This window comes from Aspergillus oryzae, chromosome 5, assembly GCF_000184455.2.
Source record: "Aspergillus oryzae RIB40 DNA, chromosome 5".
Classification (NCBI taxonomy): Eukaryota; Fungi; Ascomycota; class Eurotiomycetes; order Eurotiales; family Aspergillaceae; genus Aspergillus; species Aspergillus oryzae.
This window is the reverse complement of record NC_036439.1, coordinates 4223659-4239435: the sequence shown is the minus strand read 5'-3', so window position 1 is coordinate 4239435 and position 15777 is coordinate 4223659. Positions and strand designations below refer to the sequence as shown.

Below are 15777 nucleotides of genomic sequence, written 5' to 3'. Positions count from 1 at the left end.
GTTCTTGGTACCTACTGAAGGTAGGCGGTTATCTTTTAGACTCTGGATATTCAGTAAATCTCCTCTGTTGTTGCCTAGGACTCATTAACGCCCAGATATATCAAGCAATAGACAGATACGTGAGTCTCCGCTGCCATCCGTAAAGCTGCGAAAAGGAGACAAGGATTGTATCCTATGCAGCTAAAACGGGGAGATGTAGAAACAACCTATAATTCAATATAACGCACAGAGATGCCACACATATAACTGTTCCGTAACCATACCAGGCACTACTGCAATCCTTGCCCAGATGCAAGACTATGACTGATCCGAACAGAAACGCACGAGGACTGTAAACTATCTCGCCCTTGTACGGAGTATTCATGCCGAGCTATGGAGACAAGGCAGTTAGGCCCTGGAATGAAAGTCTATATAAGTGGAGTACAAGTCATAGTGTTGTCTGTTGTCGGGATGGACCGCTTGGACTGAGATGGTGGGGATTGGGCATCCCATAGTAGATCAAGCTGATTGGAAATGTCGTCAAGCAGGCTTTTAGTTTCCTGATGCCCCTGATCACGTATCCCACGTACCCTTCATCATCGAAGGTAATCCTCCACTAACCTCGCTAACAATGTTATCCACCCAGGGAAGACCACGCGCAGCGTTGGATCCTTCGACCGTGGCAACCGGGGATGCAGCGAGGAGGGCGAATGTGGAGAGGAAGGTCAAGCAGCCATCTGTACGTTTACATTGGTACGCCCACGATCCTTCGTTGTCGATGTTTCTGCCTTGTCTCCTGAAATATAATAACATGTCATCTTTGGAGACATGGTCAATGCCACACCATGCATGGGTACAAGTAATACTAGTAGGCACATATGACCACAGGGGACCCGGAGGACAGGCATGGCAGGTCACCGCTTTTAACGCCAGACTCTACCGAGAATCACGAAATGAGATATATAAGTATTGCAGAAGGTGGGACACAGCTGCGAGGAGTCCCGCTAGAGACTATTAAGACATGTCGGATAGCTCTGTCCAGGGATCCGGCGCGCCTATAACACGATGTTGAGTTATAAAGACATCCTTAGGTTTTGTCCAGTCCAACCTATTCTCCTTGGTGCGTACCAATGACTACTATATATCCCGTTTGTTTCTTTGTCCTTCCCAGGCAAACAGAGAATGAGCCCACTTTCTACTGAATTTTTCTCTCCTCTCATTCTTTTCTTTGGCCTATTCTATATCGTTAGTACGCTCCAGGTCAAGGTTGTTGTCGCTCTATTACTCTGAAATATCGGTACCGTCTATAATATCGCAAAGCTGGAGCATGTCGCAGGTGTCTAAACAGCGCTGAATAAAGACATCCAGCTTGGAATAAGACAACCTTCTGGGACTGCGTGTGCAGTTGGAAGGCTCACAGTCAATATGCACGTCGACTGAAGGAACAAGTAATGGTTCACTGTTGGGATAGCTCTTTGCGGGCTATTTCAGTAAGAAGATCGCATTGTGGGCCCGATTCTCTTCCACTTATATATGAACCAATAATATCCATCGTTCTTGATTTACTGGCATGCACCATAGAGCAGGAAAGTCTCTGGCTCTGTTTTCAATGCTGCTTCTACTAGTACAACCACTGACCAGCAGCACATTGTTTCAGTTCATTCCAAGTCATGATCTCACTGTGCTAAGAATGCAACACGGGCGATAGCACACGATGCTCCAATGTTCCACACTGTAGAATGAGGAACATATTGCCCACCCTCGGAAAATATTTCCGTTGTCGTGGCCAAGAATGTAACTGCCGAAAGAAGGACTGAGATCCCGTTTGCGTCCAAACTAGGGCACAAGGACACTCAAATCCAATTTTAATATAGATTATGCCATGACCAACCGGATGCGGCCACGCAGAACGAAAACTTTATTCTAGCAGCCTTTTGATCAAGAGCTGCTTCCGAAATTGCATGGAATATCGCCTCTTTGCAGGTTTTCTATTCTTTTACACACTGTAAGCATCTGTACACGCATTGATTGATGTGTCTGGTCATTACCCTACTCTCGTATACCGAATATTGCATATGGAAGATGTGCAAATGTGTCATGATTAAAACTACTAGCCTTTTCGATGGTCCAATACTTGCAATGAAATGAAAAACGTCACAGATCCTTCTCCGTTGCACTCAGGTTTTGGAATAACACTTTTACCTCCCGTTTGAAAGTCCATATCATGGGGACAGTGATTATCGCCATGGGGTATTAACTCCGTTTCGACGTGGACTAGACCAGCCGGTCTAGTGAGAATTCTTGAAAGATTTCAGAAATCCATGCTCGTCGGCATGCGCCGCAAGATCGTGTAAATGTCCAGTACAGGCGCCTTCAGATACAACACAACTGTGAAGTTTCTCAAGATCTCTGCGACTAAGGTGGGGAGTAAACGTATCGATCTCGGTCGGTGAAAGCTTATCAAAATCTCTCACAAGGCCATTCAGAGTGGGGGGTTCGTCAGCTCGGGCCAAGAGTCTGGATCGTCTTTGGGGCATTGTCGGCCACGAGCCGGAGAGGAAGGGGAATGTTGAGAGGAGGGTAAAGAAGCCCGTCACACGCATTTTGGGCGAAAGTAGTTGTGTCTCAGTAGATCTGGAATTGAAGAGAAGGGTAGTAGCTAGGAAGCAGATTATAGCAGACAGCTATGAATGACTACGAATGGATTAAGTTCCTATGGAGATGGTTCACTATCTATATAGTTCTCTAAGTGTCAGTTTGTGCTAAGGAGGAACTCATATCCTTATCTGCATGGGGAATAATAGTCCGCGGTGCACGACGATCTGCCGTCTAAGTTCATATTGGAAATGACTATCTAGGTCAATTCCAGCGATGATCACTGTTCGCAGTACGGAACGTAGATCGAATTACCGATCCAAGATTGGTCGCTTTACTTCTACCAATAATGGGAATTATACGACAGAGATTTCAACTTTCTCGTGAATAAGCTTTGTGTGTTGCTTCTTCAACGGCTGCCCCCGAAAACGGAATATCTGAAGATACCTTCTCCGGCCCCAGACCCACTTCCCTGGAGAGGCTACTCAGATATAGACCTATGGGATCATCCTCTGTAAAGTCTTGATAATCTATGCCGGAGTGCAACCCAAAGGATACTTGCCCTTGACAAATGAATCCGTCTCCATGGCTAACAGATGTAAGTGATGGAGGGATCAGTGGTGCTAACCATTGCTGACTATTCTACTGGCTTACGGAGTTGAGCATTTTAATATGCTTGTAAACGTTTGGATTAGATTATCCCTATCGTAAAGCTCGAGGAACGGGGTAACTTGATAAGGGACATCCTTTTTTGGAAAGATTGCATTTGTATAGGTTTCTTTCCTATTCTTTTCTTGTGTCTTGAAGAATAAACAACTATCTAACGTCTTTGTAAACTCTCTACACTACAAGTAAAAGTTAGTGTTGACTCTGCATACGCCAACGAAATATTCGCTTCTGGAATGGAAGAGTTGTGTAGATGAGAGACTTTATACAAGATCCCCCTCCCTTTTCTCGACGGCTGAATCAGCCGTGAGCATTGAGGCAAGCTTATTCATATGAATTCAGCTCACACGCTAGACACTTATGGTTATGGTAAGAAGATCGTCAGCTAGAGAAATAGTCTAAAACCATTTTATCACAGCTTGATAGAGTAGATCTTTCTCCAAAAAATGATATCGTGCCTTCTATGAAAAAAGGCTCGTAGAGGATAGTATTGACCAATTCGGAATGCTATAGGCATCTATCACTGTCTTCCAAATCCTCTAAAGAGTGTTTCTACTCTCCCCATCTGTGCAGCCTCAAAAATGAATGACAGTGAGCATGCGATATTATAGTGACTGGCTAGGCGGCACAGTTACTTCAAATCATTGTTCCATTCAATCCATTGCTCCTACCCTATGGGTTAGAGATAAACTTTCATGAAGCTCTCATATAAGCATGTGAATAGTTATTCGTAGGTCCGGGGCACAGCATCACGTCAAGACTTATGTGGATCAAGGCAAGCTGCTGAATCAAAAATACGCCAGCCAATTGATGAAGACAACGCCCTCCCCGGAGTGATTATGTCTTAGTTAGTCTCCTTGATATTTTCAACGACAACCCCACAGTGGGAGTCCAGGGTTCCGCGCCAGAATTACAGGAATCAGCAGTAGAGGTTGTTACTTGATGCCAGATGGAGTACATTTAGGCCCACCAAGTAGGCACTTTCATGGCTTTCTCACCGGGGCTTTCCCGGAGTTGTTCTTTTTTAAACTTCACCCGAGCAGGCGGCGTCCGCCTATTATGTTGATCCCTGGATCAAATCCTAGACAGAAGAGCCAAGACGGTATTGCCGAGCGCTTATAACTGCCATTTCAGGAATGACTGGTGCCCTAGCCTGGGGTACCCCGGAGATATGATAATCTAAATGTGCAGAGGCAACCCTTACCGGCGGAGAAACACGAAGTGGATATGTCGAACTACCCGATCGCCAGTATTGAAGAAGGTGGTGGTTACTTACCTGGGGATGGCGCTTTTTTGTCATGCCTGGAGCTCAGGCAATATTTATAATGGAATCTCGCTCCTAATCCCAGCGGTTATTCTGGAAGTCTGAAGATTTTTAGTCTCTGACCGGTCTCCATGGCGTTGCTTCTGAAGATTCTCCTCGCCGCTCTGCCAGCCGTGGTCGCTGGGCTTCCCCCAACCGCCACAGTAAAGAACGGCACTTACGAGGGCAAATATGTTGCTTTATACGACCAAGATCTTTTCCTTGGTATCCCCTTCGCTCAACCGCCCGTTGGAGAGCTCCGTTTCCAGAACCCACAGAGCTTGAACAGCACCTTTGGCACTAGAAACGCTACGGAATATGCTGATTCTTGCGTCGGTTATGGAGTAAGACTAGCCCTGGCTTTTGAAATTATTACCTTGTTAATCCGTCCCTAGAACAGTGCAGCCTGGCCTTACACCCTGAGTGAAGACTGCCTGACATTGAATATCGTTAGGCCTGCCAAGTCAGGACAGACCAAGGATGACGAGTTGCTCCCCGTCGGTTTCTTTACTCACGGAGGAGGGTGGTCGATGGATTATAGTGCCAATGGCGTGTACAATCTGAGCTTCATCGTCGAAGAATCGGTCAAGATGGGAAAGCCATTCATTGCCATCTCCGCAGACTGTCAGTACGTCCCTCCGTTCACAGACTGGGCAATATATGCTAATACCTCGTCTAGACCGAATGTCTTTCTGGGGCTTCATGGCCAGTCAAGACATCCTCGACGCAGGGGTAGCCAACCTCGGCCTCAAGGACCAGCGAATTGCTATGCAGTGGATCAATGAGAATATCGAAGCCTTTGGCGGTGACCCAGCCAAGGTGACCATTTGGGGCGAGAGCGCAGGCGGTGGTAACGTCTGTTATCATGCCACTGCCTACGGCGGTCGTGACGACGGCCTCTTCCGCGGCGTCATTGCTGAGTCCGGCGCCGATGGCAGCCACATGAAGAACCTGATGGAACCTCAGCAGATCTATGATACCATCGTCGGCATTGTCGGATGTGATGGTAGTTCAGACAAACTTGCCTGCTTGCGTACGGTCCCCTTCGAAAAACTCAATGCGACAATCACCGAAATATCAGGTAGTTTCTATCCCATTGTGGATGGGGACATCATCCCGGACTTACCATCGGTGCTGCTGGACGCCGGAAAGTTCACCAAGACGCCTATTTTGCTCGGCACGAACGCTGACGAAGCCACGATGTTTGCTGGCACCGGGGTTAACACGGACGAGGACATTGCAAGTCTCATTCAGTCGTCTGGACTAGATGCCAACACAACCGAGATACTCATGGCACTCTACCCTGACATAGACTCCCTCGGGCTGCCAGCTAACTACCGTGTTCAACCCGATGGACCCGTGGGGAAGCAGTTCAAGCGCTCGGTGGCGTTGCTGACGGATCAAATGTTCCTTTCATGGCGGCGTCTGAGGACCGATGCATGGTCCAAATATGGTGCGCCAGCCTATTCATACCTATTTGAGTCGCCAACCTCATCCAGTAAGCCATCACCACCCCAATCACTCACCCCAAGCAAGAGGCTAACAACCGGGTGGTCATAGCCGCATACAAAGGCACCAGCCATTTCACTGAAATCGGCTACGTTTTCTACAACAGAATTGGCCTTGGCTATGCCGCCGGCCAAAGCCCGCTCGCAAACGCAACCCAGGACGTGCTAGATCTGGCCAAACTGACCACTCGCATGTGGATCAGCTTCATCACCGATCTTGATCCAAATAACCATGGAGGTAGGATTGCTACTCTAGCTTCTTACGAGTGAGAATATTCTCTAACCGTGACTTTAGTTTCTGGGGTAGACCACTGGCCTGTTTATAATGCTACGGGGGGATATGGGCAGAACTTCTATTTACATCGTAGTGATGGCGGCGTGAGACCTGATACCTTTCGCCTGGCGGGGACGGCGTTTATGAATTCGCTTGCGGAGCAGTATGGAAGATGAGCGCTATTTTGAACAAGCCGGTATGAAGACATAATGTCATTGTATTCGAACCCGGTAGACAATCTATATATCGAACTTAAAGATTCCTTCTCATGTACTTCCGTGAGGCGCCGTGATCTGAGTAGAGCCTGAGCAGACTCTTGAGCTGGGTAAAGAATGGTATACTCATGTGGTGTCTAACTCGATAGCCTCCCAATACTTCAAGACACCAATAAAACCCACAAAACAAAACCCAGTAAAGTCGATGCTCAAGATAGATGAGATATAATGAGAATCAAACTCCACCTCGGGCACCAACGAAAAGCCAAGACTCTAGCCCAAAGCAGGTGGGGGCCATAAATCGATCGTCGCCTGGACGGACACCATGCAATGTCACTCACTGTTCTGACTGGGCTCATGCCGGCCGCCTCCACGCGGATTCGTTTATCGCTAGAGTTTATGCAGGGTCAAAAAGACATATGTAGGCTGGTTGTTCTTCGTGTTCGAGAACGGGTGTAATGGCTAATCGCCAAGGTGATGAGAGAGCCGATCAGAAACGGAACAGATAAGACGAAAGCGAACACGAGGAGTTGCCGGAGAGTTCGTGGAGGGACGAGAGATGATGCAGCGAAAAGAAAAAGAGAGAGGAAGAAGGTTAACGTGAAAATCACTGCGGAACTCATCATGCAGGTAAAATGGTGTTGCAATTATCAGTGGAGTGCGAGGCCGGAGAGTCCATGAGGCTTTCTGTCACTGGTGGGGTGGGGCAGTCAGAGTCTGATAAAATACATGGTGAGGTATAATATAGGTCTCGAGAAGGTCTGCTTTGCTTCACAGAGTATCTTGCTAGGCTCTCTTACGAATATAAAGCAGTGGTTCTCGACGTTGCGACAAGGCAACGTTGGTGGGGGAGGAACAAGGATGTTCGTTGTGGCGTGTCTTAGGGCTGCGTCTGGACGAATAGGCATTCATAATCACTAATCACCATGACAATTATACTACTAGGCACCTATTGAACAGTTCATGTTTAGAAACTTTGCAACTTTCTCTTTCTGGAATAGAACTAGAACTAGCTTAGAGCTACTTTTTACTCAGTGATTATTTCTAAAGTATAGAGATAGATAGAAGTATATATACTAAGTACTCTCGGAGTATTAAATCAATATACTAAAACAATCCAGGATTAATTCTAGGAAATGTACTAGTGCCCGCTTTGCACACACAATGACAGCCACAACACCTCAATAACTCGCGGTCGTTTGATGTCCGGATTTCTCTCTTCAACGATCTTTGTTCGCTTCTTCCCGCGATACCAATGCCGCCGTTCCCGTATACCCTCGAGGGCTACCCAATGTATACAATTTGTCCGAAAATTGCCTTTACCATTTGCTTCCTGTTTTCCTCTCCCGAACCCTATGCCAAGAAAGCTTATTTCTTATAAGAGAAAAATCGGCATAAATCACCCAATATAATGTCGTGAATCAGCCAAGTGCGGGCCTCCCTACCTTACCAGCAGGGTTCGGGAGAGAAAGACGGCAGGTGGTAAAGGCGGCTTTCGGAAAGGGTGTATGCTGAAGGAATTATATAGAGATATAGGTGAAGGAGATCCTGCATATCGCCAATGTCGGCGAGGTGTCATCGTATGAATACTGTAAACACACACACATCTATCACTCCATGGGAGATAGTATGGAGCATAGTGTGTCCTCACCCCTCTCGTCCTAGACATGATGTCACAATACCGCCGTCAATCCAACCAGGTACATTTTCAGTGGGTACGGGAAGATTCCTGTCTGCTGCACTGTACATATAGTTCCCCGCACCATGTAGTCATTAATAAAGCAATGCAATCCTTCCGGTTCCGTGCAGCGCAATGGGACATATAAGTCTTTGAGATGATCACGATCCTCGGGGTCCGTGTACTGTACTGGCCAGAGAACGCCTTCTTGCAATAAAAACAAAATGGCTCGCATTGGCGGCTTGCCAGAAAGTGTGACGCCACTGCTTGGCTTTCTCCCGCTTTTTTGAGAACGTAGTAGTGAAAGAACTTGTTAAAGCATTCGTAGCAGTAGGTGTGGCCACAGGGTATTGCCAGATCTACTACCTTGCCATTGCATATCTTGCACTCGTAGTATTCTTCCAAGGACCGACCTATGTCTTCTTAGTAATGCGATACTCTAAGGGAGAGGTGCCCCTCACCGTCTAGTGTAATCTCAGTCGTGGCCGGGCTTGTCGGTAAGCGCTTGGCTCGCTAGGGTACTCTGCTTCTCCGCCGGCGGATTTGGTACATAACTATATCGTGCCATGTTATCTTTCTCGGTGATGGGGACTGCAAGGTCTGCGTCGGTCAGCGATTGATCCATGTGAGGACAGCCCATCACAGGAAAGTAAAGGCAGATAAACAACGAACTGGTTCAGTGTGTTACTGTACGTTTTCCACAATTCGGATGAACGCCTTTGTCACATTACAGTACGACTACAGCTGACTTGTGCGGGTATATATGTATCTTCCACGACGACAAGGATGACAAATTGTATTGGAATTGTATGTATGTATTGGGCAGACCTTAGCTTCCCTGACCATCAAGACATGTACGGGTACTAGTCCCCAGCACCGCGTAGAGGTGCCTGCCTTCAGCTGGGCATTCTTAGGACACCGGTCTAAGAACAAATAGATCCATTCCCGTAGCGATGACCAAGGGCTCAGGTTGTACGACATGGGACCCATTTCCTTGAAGCGACTCGAGGTCTTTGTCTTGGGGCCCATGTGAGGTACACCCACACCTCCCGCTCGAACGACAGAAGTATGTTAGCCACCGCGCGACGTACCTTCCCTTCCGTGCGTCGATGCTTTTTGTTGACCCGCAAGAACTGGAATATACTCCTCTGGGCCTACCACAGATGACGGTCAAGGCAACCAAGACAGAAGAATATCTCGGCTTCCGGCTTGATCCATGGCGCGACTGGGATTTCACCACCAACACCCCTGGCGCTAGTACTCAATCCCAAGGCTGGCTTTCCGGTCGAAGCCCATTCGCAACCTAGCAGGCCCCACATAAGGTGCGCGTCTTGCAGGGCTATACTGCGGATGTTCCATGGTGTCCTCCATGGTATCAACCGCAGCTGATCACGGAAAAGGGGTGCTAGAGAGATCAGGCAATGTTTCTGTCGATTCGGAAACCTGTTGCACACCTTGCTGGATCAGCTGAAGCACTCACTGAACGCCAAGCTCCAGCTACTGCCATACACCATATCTATACAGCGACCCATGAAGGAAAGCACACTGTGAATGCAACCCGGCCTCAGCATCTCCCCTACTGGATAAGCAGCATGTGGAGATGTGCGATATTTTAGCCAACAGGGACTCATCTACAGCCTTAACCATGATTGCCTACTCCGACATGCTGTAAAATTGCCGGCTGTTGCAGACTATGATCGAGATTGGGCACTAAAGTCACGGTACATCAACGAGGAATTGTGTATATATGTTAAATATAATAGAATGCATTTCGTAGCATAAGAAGCAGAATAGCTTAAACGATGCATATAGCAGGTTGCTATACAATTGGACGACCAAAAATACGCACCACGCGACAGATATATATATATATATATATATATATATCTATATATCTATATATATTACTATTGTTATGCGTCTCAAATTACCGCTCGATCTGACATCATGGGTAGTACTACATACGGAATGTTCTATGACCTTATACAAATCCGCTGGTAAAATACGGCATTTACGGTGATGCTTTATTGTCCGGCTGCAACAGTCGGAGGACTGGATTGCCGAGAATGGTGGAGTAAATCTCAGGTTCATTGGACCTTCCTAGTATTACAATTATACATTTGATTTACCTTGGGCCGATGTAACAGCGAAAGTGGCCAGTATGATATGAGATGAGGAGAGTCAGATATGAGCAATGGAAACTTTTTAGATCAGAGTGCCTTGATAATCACAGGAAGCTCTGTGGATATGAGGGTTAGGCGAGGCGTACCTCTGTATTCCTCTATCAAGCCATGTGCTCCTACCCCTCGAGATCGCGCACGCATATAAAAATGGAAGATTGTATTGTTTTCACGCTTCAGGCGGGCTGATAGCGACTCCCACATAGCAGGATGCACACAGCGCGATCTATATGAGGCGAATAAACTACACAAGGCCGAATTATTTAGACGCCGGTTGGGTGGGGATGCGGGTCTTGGTGGGTTCTCTGCCAGACCGACCATTCCTAGCAGAGGATATGATCAAAAGCCGAAAGTTAAGGAAACCTCCGAACTTCACCGATCTATGACACGCCTCAGAGTAGGGAAGGACGCTGTACCAAAGGCCGAAAGTACGCTCGAAGCCAGGTCATCCGCGGAACTCCACCAGTTTCCGATCTTGTGGGCCTGGCAAGCAAGGTCTCGCTGCTTATCCAAGTTTGCAAGGAATCGGTAAAGGAGGGTTGTATGTCTGGTAAGACGGGAAAAGAGTGGTCTGATACTTTGTTGGTCGGCTTGTCAGAACTGCTTCCATCAGTGACATGTTGCATTGCGGACAGCGACGCTCAGCCCTTCATCCAATGAGTTGTCGGAATTCCGGACGTCTACGATACATAGAGACTTATGCTAAAACAGTAGTTGGGTTCAACCTTGAGGGGCTTCCACCACGTAAATCTCAGAATTGCTTCGTGAATATGATGCCATTGAGGAGCATAAATATTGTGTATTGGGCGGCAAAGTGGGCTCCGTTTACACACAGCTCCCCTTCCTCTGTATATATGAGCGACTGGATGTATTCCCGTGCTCTCGTTGGTAACCTGCACATCGTGGGAGTCGAGACTCGCCGAAGTACTACATTTCACCAGGTGATCTTTTCGGGCCAAAGAAATTTCTCGCCTGACCGTTAACAACTATTCAGGGCGAATCTATATGCCCGTGCTCCCAGCCACAGGCAACATTTAAGGCCGCTCAGATGATGCTGAGCAAGTCCAGCTATGTTCAGCTCTATTGTACCTTCATGAAATGAATTCGAAAATACCTTTCCATTTGATAAAGCCACATCTATCATTTATTTCACAAAAGACACTGAAGACCTGATTCTGGATAGACAGCCGCATAGGTCCTAAGTCGATCGTTAGTCCTCTCCTGCTCCATCACTGCGCTCAGTGGATATGCATGGTGACGACTGTAGTTCAAGACGATTTAAAGATATGATTTAATCACTGTGATTGAATTGAACGACGACTTTGCCGAAGTGTCTCTGGGCGGCCTGTACGGGAATATAATAAGCATAAGTCTGTGTGCTCACATCGTTGACACCATACCAAGTATTCGAAGGCTTCTTTGCCCTGTTCGAACTGGAAGACCTGAGGATCAATCACTGGGTGGATGTTATTGCTCTCAAAAGCCCGAACCATGTCTTGAAGCATAGAACGGCTCCCGACGTAGATACCCCGAATCGTGCAGATGTGGTTCAAAGCATCCAGCAGTCCAGGCTGAGGCTTTTCACTTGCGCCCAAAAATCCAATCAAGTTGATAATGCCTTCCATCTTAATACAATGTAGGCTCTGCTCTAATGTCTCCGTGCCGCCGATATCCAAAATATGGTCAACTCCGGCGTGGTCGGGAGTAAGGCTTCGCGCTACCTCACCCCAGTTCGGGACAGCCCGGTAATTGATGACATGATCGGCGCCGAGCTTCTTCAGCTCCTCGGCCTTTGCATCCGATGAAGTAGTGGCGATAACACTAGCACCCGCAGCTTTGGCTAACTAAGGAGAAAATTGTTAACTCCACCCTTGCGCACCAGGGAGTTATCCGTGTTCAATAGTACACGCTTTATGCCCGTTGACCGGCACGCTGTCCTCATATATGCGACTGGCATTGCAGTGGAGGCATACCTGTAAACCAAAAATGCTAACACCCCCGGTTCCTTGAACGAGAACCCATTGGCCTGCCTTGACTGGTTTCAGCCCATATAGGGCGTTCCAGCTTGTGAGGGCTGCACCAGGCAAGGTGCTGCTTTCCAACGGAGTCAGATTCTTTGGGGCTTTCACCAGCCCCGTTTCGTTGAACACGCCGAACTTGCGGAAACACCCGTCTATCGTACCTCCGACACCAGTCGAGGCAGCGTATGGATCGATGTCACCATACTGATGCCCCTGGTTGAAAATGGTAATGACCGAGTCCCCCTTCTTGAATTCTCGGACCTTTTCACCAACCTCGACGACCACGCCAGCACCATCAGACACGGGAACGATGGGGTATTTGTGAGCAAAGGGGAATGTACCCTGCAGTTCAGCCAGCTTGATCAACAGTGTCTTGGTTTAAATGGTGCTCTATCCATCGCGTCTTACCTTAGCAATAGCACAGTCGCGGTAGTTGAGGGCGACGGCCTCAAACTTGACCATGACTTCATTGGTACCAACCGTCGGAAGAGGCGCTTCTCTCAAGTCCATCCCCCCCATGTCTTTCTCCGGGTGGTCAACGACCCATTGCTTCATCATGGCGGTAGACATTGGATTTAGTTTCGGTCTTGTGAAGTCTGGTGATAAGTGTTGCAGTAGCTGTTACAGATAATTCGACATAGGAATCTCGGCCTTTTTTATACTGTGAAGCGAATATAGAGAGGCTGATCGACTTCAAAATCTCTAAGGCATGACGTCATACAACCTTCAATCGGCATTTGTCATCAGGCAAACAAACACCGAAATATTGGTCAGGCAAACCTTGAGACTGGTCGGGATATACGATGGAGGAGTCCAGAATCACAGTTGGGAAGGTTCATCGAAGAATAATTCGAGGAGTCCTGAACGGCGCATTCGTAATTCTGACCAATCCGGGGTGGATCGTTCTGACCTGCCAGTTGATCTACTTGGACTCCACCGACGGATCAAACGCCGACGATTGAACCGAAATCATCTTCGTCACACTGATTAAAGACGGCGCCATGCAAGTATTCAGCCCAGACCGACTGTAAATTCCCCGTGATTGCCATCTGAACCACTCTTGAAACCTTCTCCGATGAGCATTCGCCGAAGGAGTCGCCACAACCATTGCCTCCATGCGGAGCATTTGTGATCGCTTTCTAATGCGAGGGATAAAAAACAAGACCTATATGAAGGTGCACGATAATCTTGCTATGGATTCAAATCTATAATCCGTCTTGAGTTCATACTTCCAGTTAAATATCACTCAACTTCAAAATGGTCCTCACCGGGAGCTGCATGTGTGGACTTATCAAATATGAGGCTGATGGTAGGAATATTTCCCAGAGTCTATATTAGGGAATGCTAAATGTTTGGTCTATCAGCTGAACCTGCTGTGAAGGCAGTGTGTCATTGTCTGCATTGCCAGAAAGTAGGAATATCCCTTTTACATCCTCTCAATCTATTCTTTCGATCAAGTTCTAACGGAGCGGCAGTTCAGTGGTTCGGCATTCACCACCAACTTCATTATTCCAAGATCATCCTTCAAGATCCTGAGTGGTAGGTCCCCCCCTTGGTGATAGCACCATTATTCCACTCCTGACTTCAAGAAGGGACGCCTAAGTCTGGAAAGTATACTGCGGACTCTGGATCTACTTACAATACCTTCTTCTGCGGCGATTGCGGATCATCCCTCTATGGTCAACCGGATTCGATGCCGGAGATGATGTCTATCAAAGCTGGGTCACTGGATGGGGATTCAGCGAACTTGAGCACCGGAAATATCGACGCTGAGGCTTTCATTGAAAGACGTGTGGCTTATTTGAAGCCAATTGAGGGCGCAAACCAGGTTACAGGGATGATCAAGCCGTGAGGCATCTCAACCGGCAATGGGTGAATTATAGCAACAGGCCCATCAAAATCAGTTAGCCTAAACTCTTACGGCTTGATCGCCTTGGAACTCTCTTGGGTTGAAGATGTATGGATGAAAGCATGGAGGTTAAGAAACGAATTTGTAGCTTTCCTGCATATCTCCCTTTTTCGTTTCCTCTGGACGTTTGATCGCTCTTAGTAGATATACAAAATACAAGAACCGGTTCCGTGTTAATGTTTCAGGCCTGAGTAAATAAAGTTCAGAGTTATTGCCTAGGAAATTCATGAAATACTCGACTATTATTATAACTGAGACCTAGGGAATTTGTGGGAAGTCTGAACTATTGGTTGGGAGAATACAGCGCAGTGAGGGATTGATCATCCAAATCTCAGAAATGCGCTAATATGCCTCAAGACGTGGCATAGGCATTGGCTTCATTAATATATTACTCGGCTACTATATGATGTGAGGTCTCACTAGACATTTAGGGGCTCGGCTGTCGACCCCCTCTGGGTCTCTGATTTTTCGATATAGTCGCAGGGTGCTCCACACACAGATTCTCTCATCTTATCATTGTTTGTATAGGACAACTGACGTTGCATCATTATAGCAGGCCGCCATATCTGATCTGATGTCCAATACAGTATTTCCCAACCAGAGGAGAATTTGCCGAGTTGGCCGACAGTAGCCAGGTTAGGGTGATCCTGTTAGGTGTGAAGAACCAACACGCTCCCCCGCCGCCCCTCGCGGAGCCCTCTCCACCAACAGTCATACGGCAAGGAGTCGCTTCCGAAGCCGACCCCGTTTTGCACGGAAACTGGGATGCGTCCGGAACGAAGCCTATCCGCTTCCGAGATTAGTGAGGTATCTCTTAGACAGCCTCTCTTGACTTATAAACAGTTCTTTTTCGCCCGTAGACTTCACTCAATTGCGTCTTCATACGACTTGCTGGATTCAGGTTTGGTGAAGAAATGGTCCGTGTTGCAGTGGCAGGGGGCACAGGAAGTATGCCATCCCCATCTGGATACAGATCGTTCATGTTCTAACAACAATGGCCATAAGATGTGTCAAAGGAAATCGTCTCTATTCTGGGTGAATCCGGCAAACATGAGATCGTTGTGTTCACACGTTCGGTTCGTCGATATCCGCTTACCATCTTCCAACAAGGACAACTCCGTGGTAATAAACTTAGGATCCTACCAAGCACTCCATGAAAGGTGTCCAGTTCGTACAGGTCGATTACAACAACAAAGAAGATCTGAAGAAGAACTTGAAGCGTATCCACACCGTCCTGTGCTTCATTTGGGACACATCCTTGCAGATGAGCTTAATTGACTGCTGCATCGAAGCTGGGGTTAGACGCTTTGCACCCAACGAATGGGCCGCGTGAGTTACATCGGAAGATCGGCCGGCATGTGCTGATTTATCTAGGCGCTGCAATGCGGGTATTTTCCAGTACGCCGACAAAGATATTGTCCACGCGTACCTCCAGAACGTGAATCGGGA

The 15777-nt window shown here is 47.5% G+C and overlaps 3 protein-coding genes across 3 annotated transcripts; 1 reads left to right on the top strand and 2 right to left on the bottom strand.

Moving 5' to 3' along the window:
- Positions 1-552: 552 nt before the first annotated feature.
- On the bottom strand, positions 553-1199 carry AO090113000075 (uncharacterized protein; the record flags this gene model as incomplete). Its single annotated transcript, XM_023237805.1, has 2 exons — positions 553-775; positions 1108-1199. 2 exons carry the CDS (start codon positions 1197-1199, stop codon positions 553-555), a joined length of 315 nt encoding a protein of 104 aa, XP_023092597.1.
- Positions 1200-4635: 3436 nt separating this feature from the next.
- On the top strand, positions 4636-6769 carry AO090113000074 (uncharacterized protein; the record flags this gene model as incomplete). Its single annotated transcript, XM_023237804.1, has 5 exons — positions 4636-4887; positions 4939-5167; positions 5223-6041; positions 6116-6289; positions 6627-6769. 5 exons carry the CDS (start codon positions 4636-4638, stop codon positions 6767-6769), a joined length of 1617 nt encoding a protein of 538 aa, XP_023092596.1.
- A 4920-nt stretch (positions 6770-11689) lies between these two features.
- Positions 11690-12989, bottom strand: AO090113000073 (zinc-dependent alcohol dehydrogenase family protein; the record flags this gene model as incomplete). The annotated part of the gene is made up of 4 exons (XM_023237803.1): positions 11690-11743; positions 11799-12238; positions 12305-12791; positions 12828-12989. The coding sequence occupies 4 exons, from the start codon at positions 12987-12989 to the stop codon at positions 11690-11692; spliced, it is 1143 nt and encodes a 380-aa protein (XP_023092595.1).
- Positions 12990-15777: the final 2788 nt, after the last annotated feature.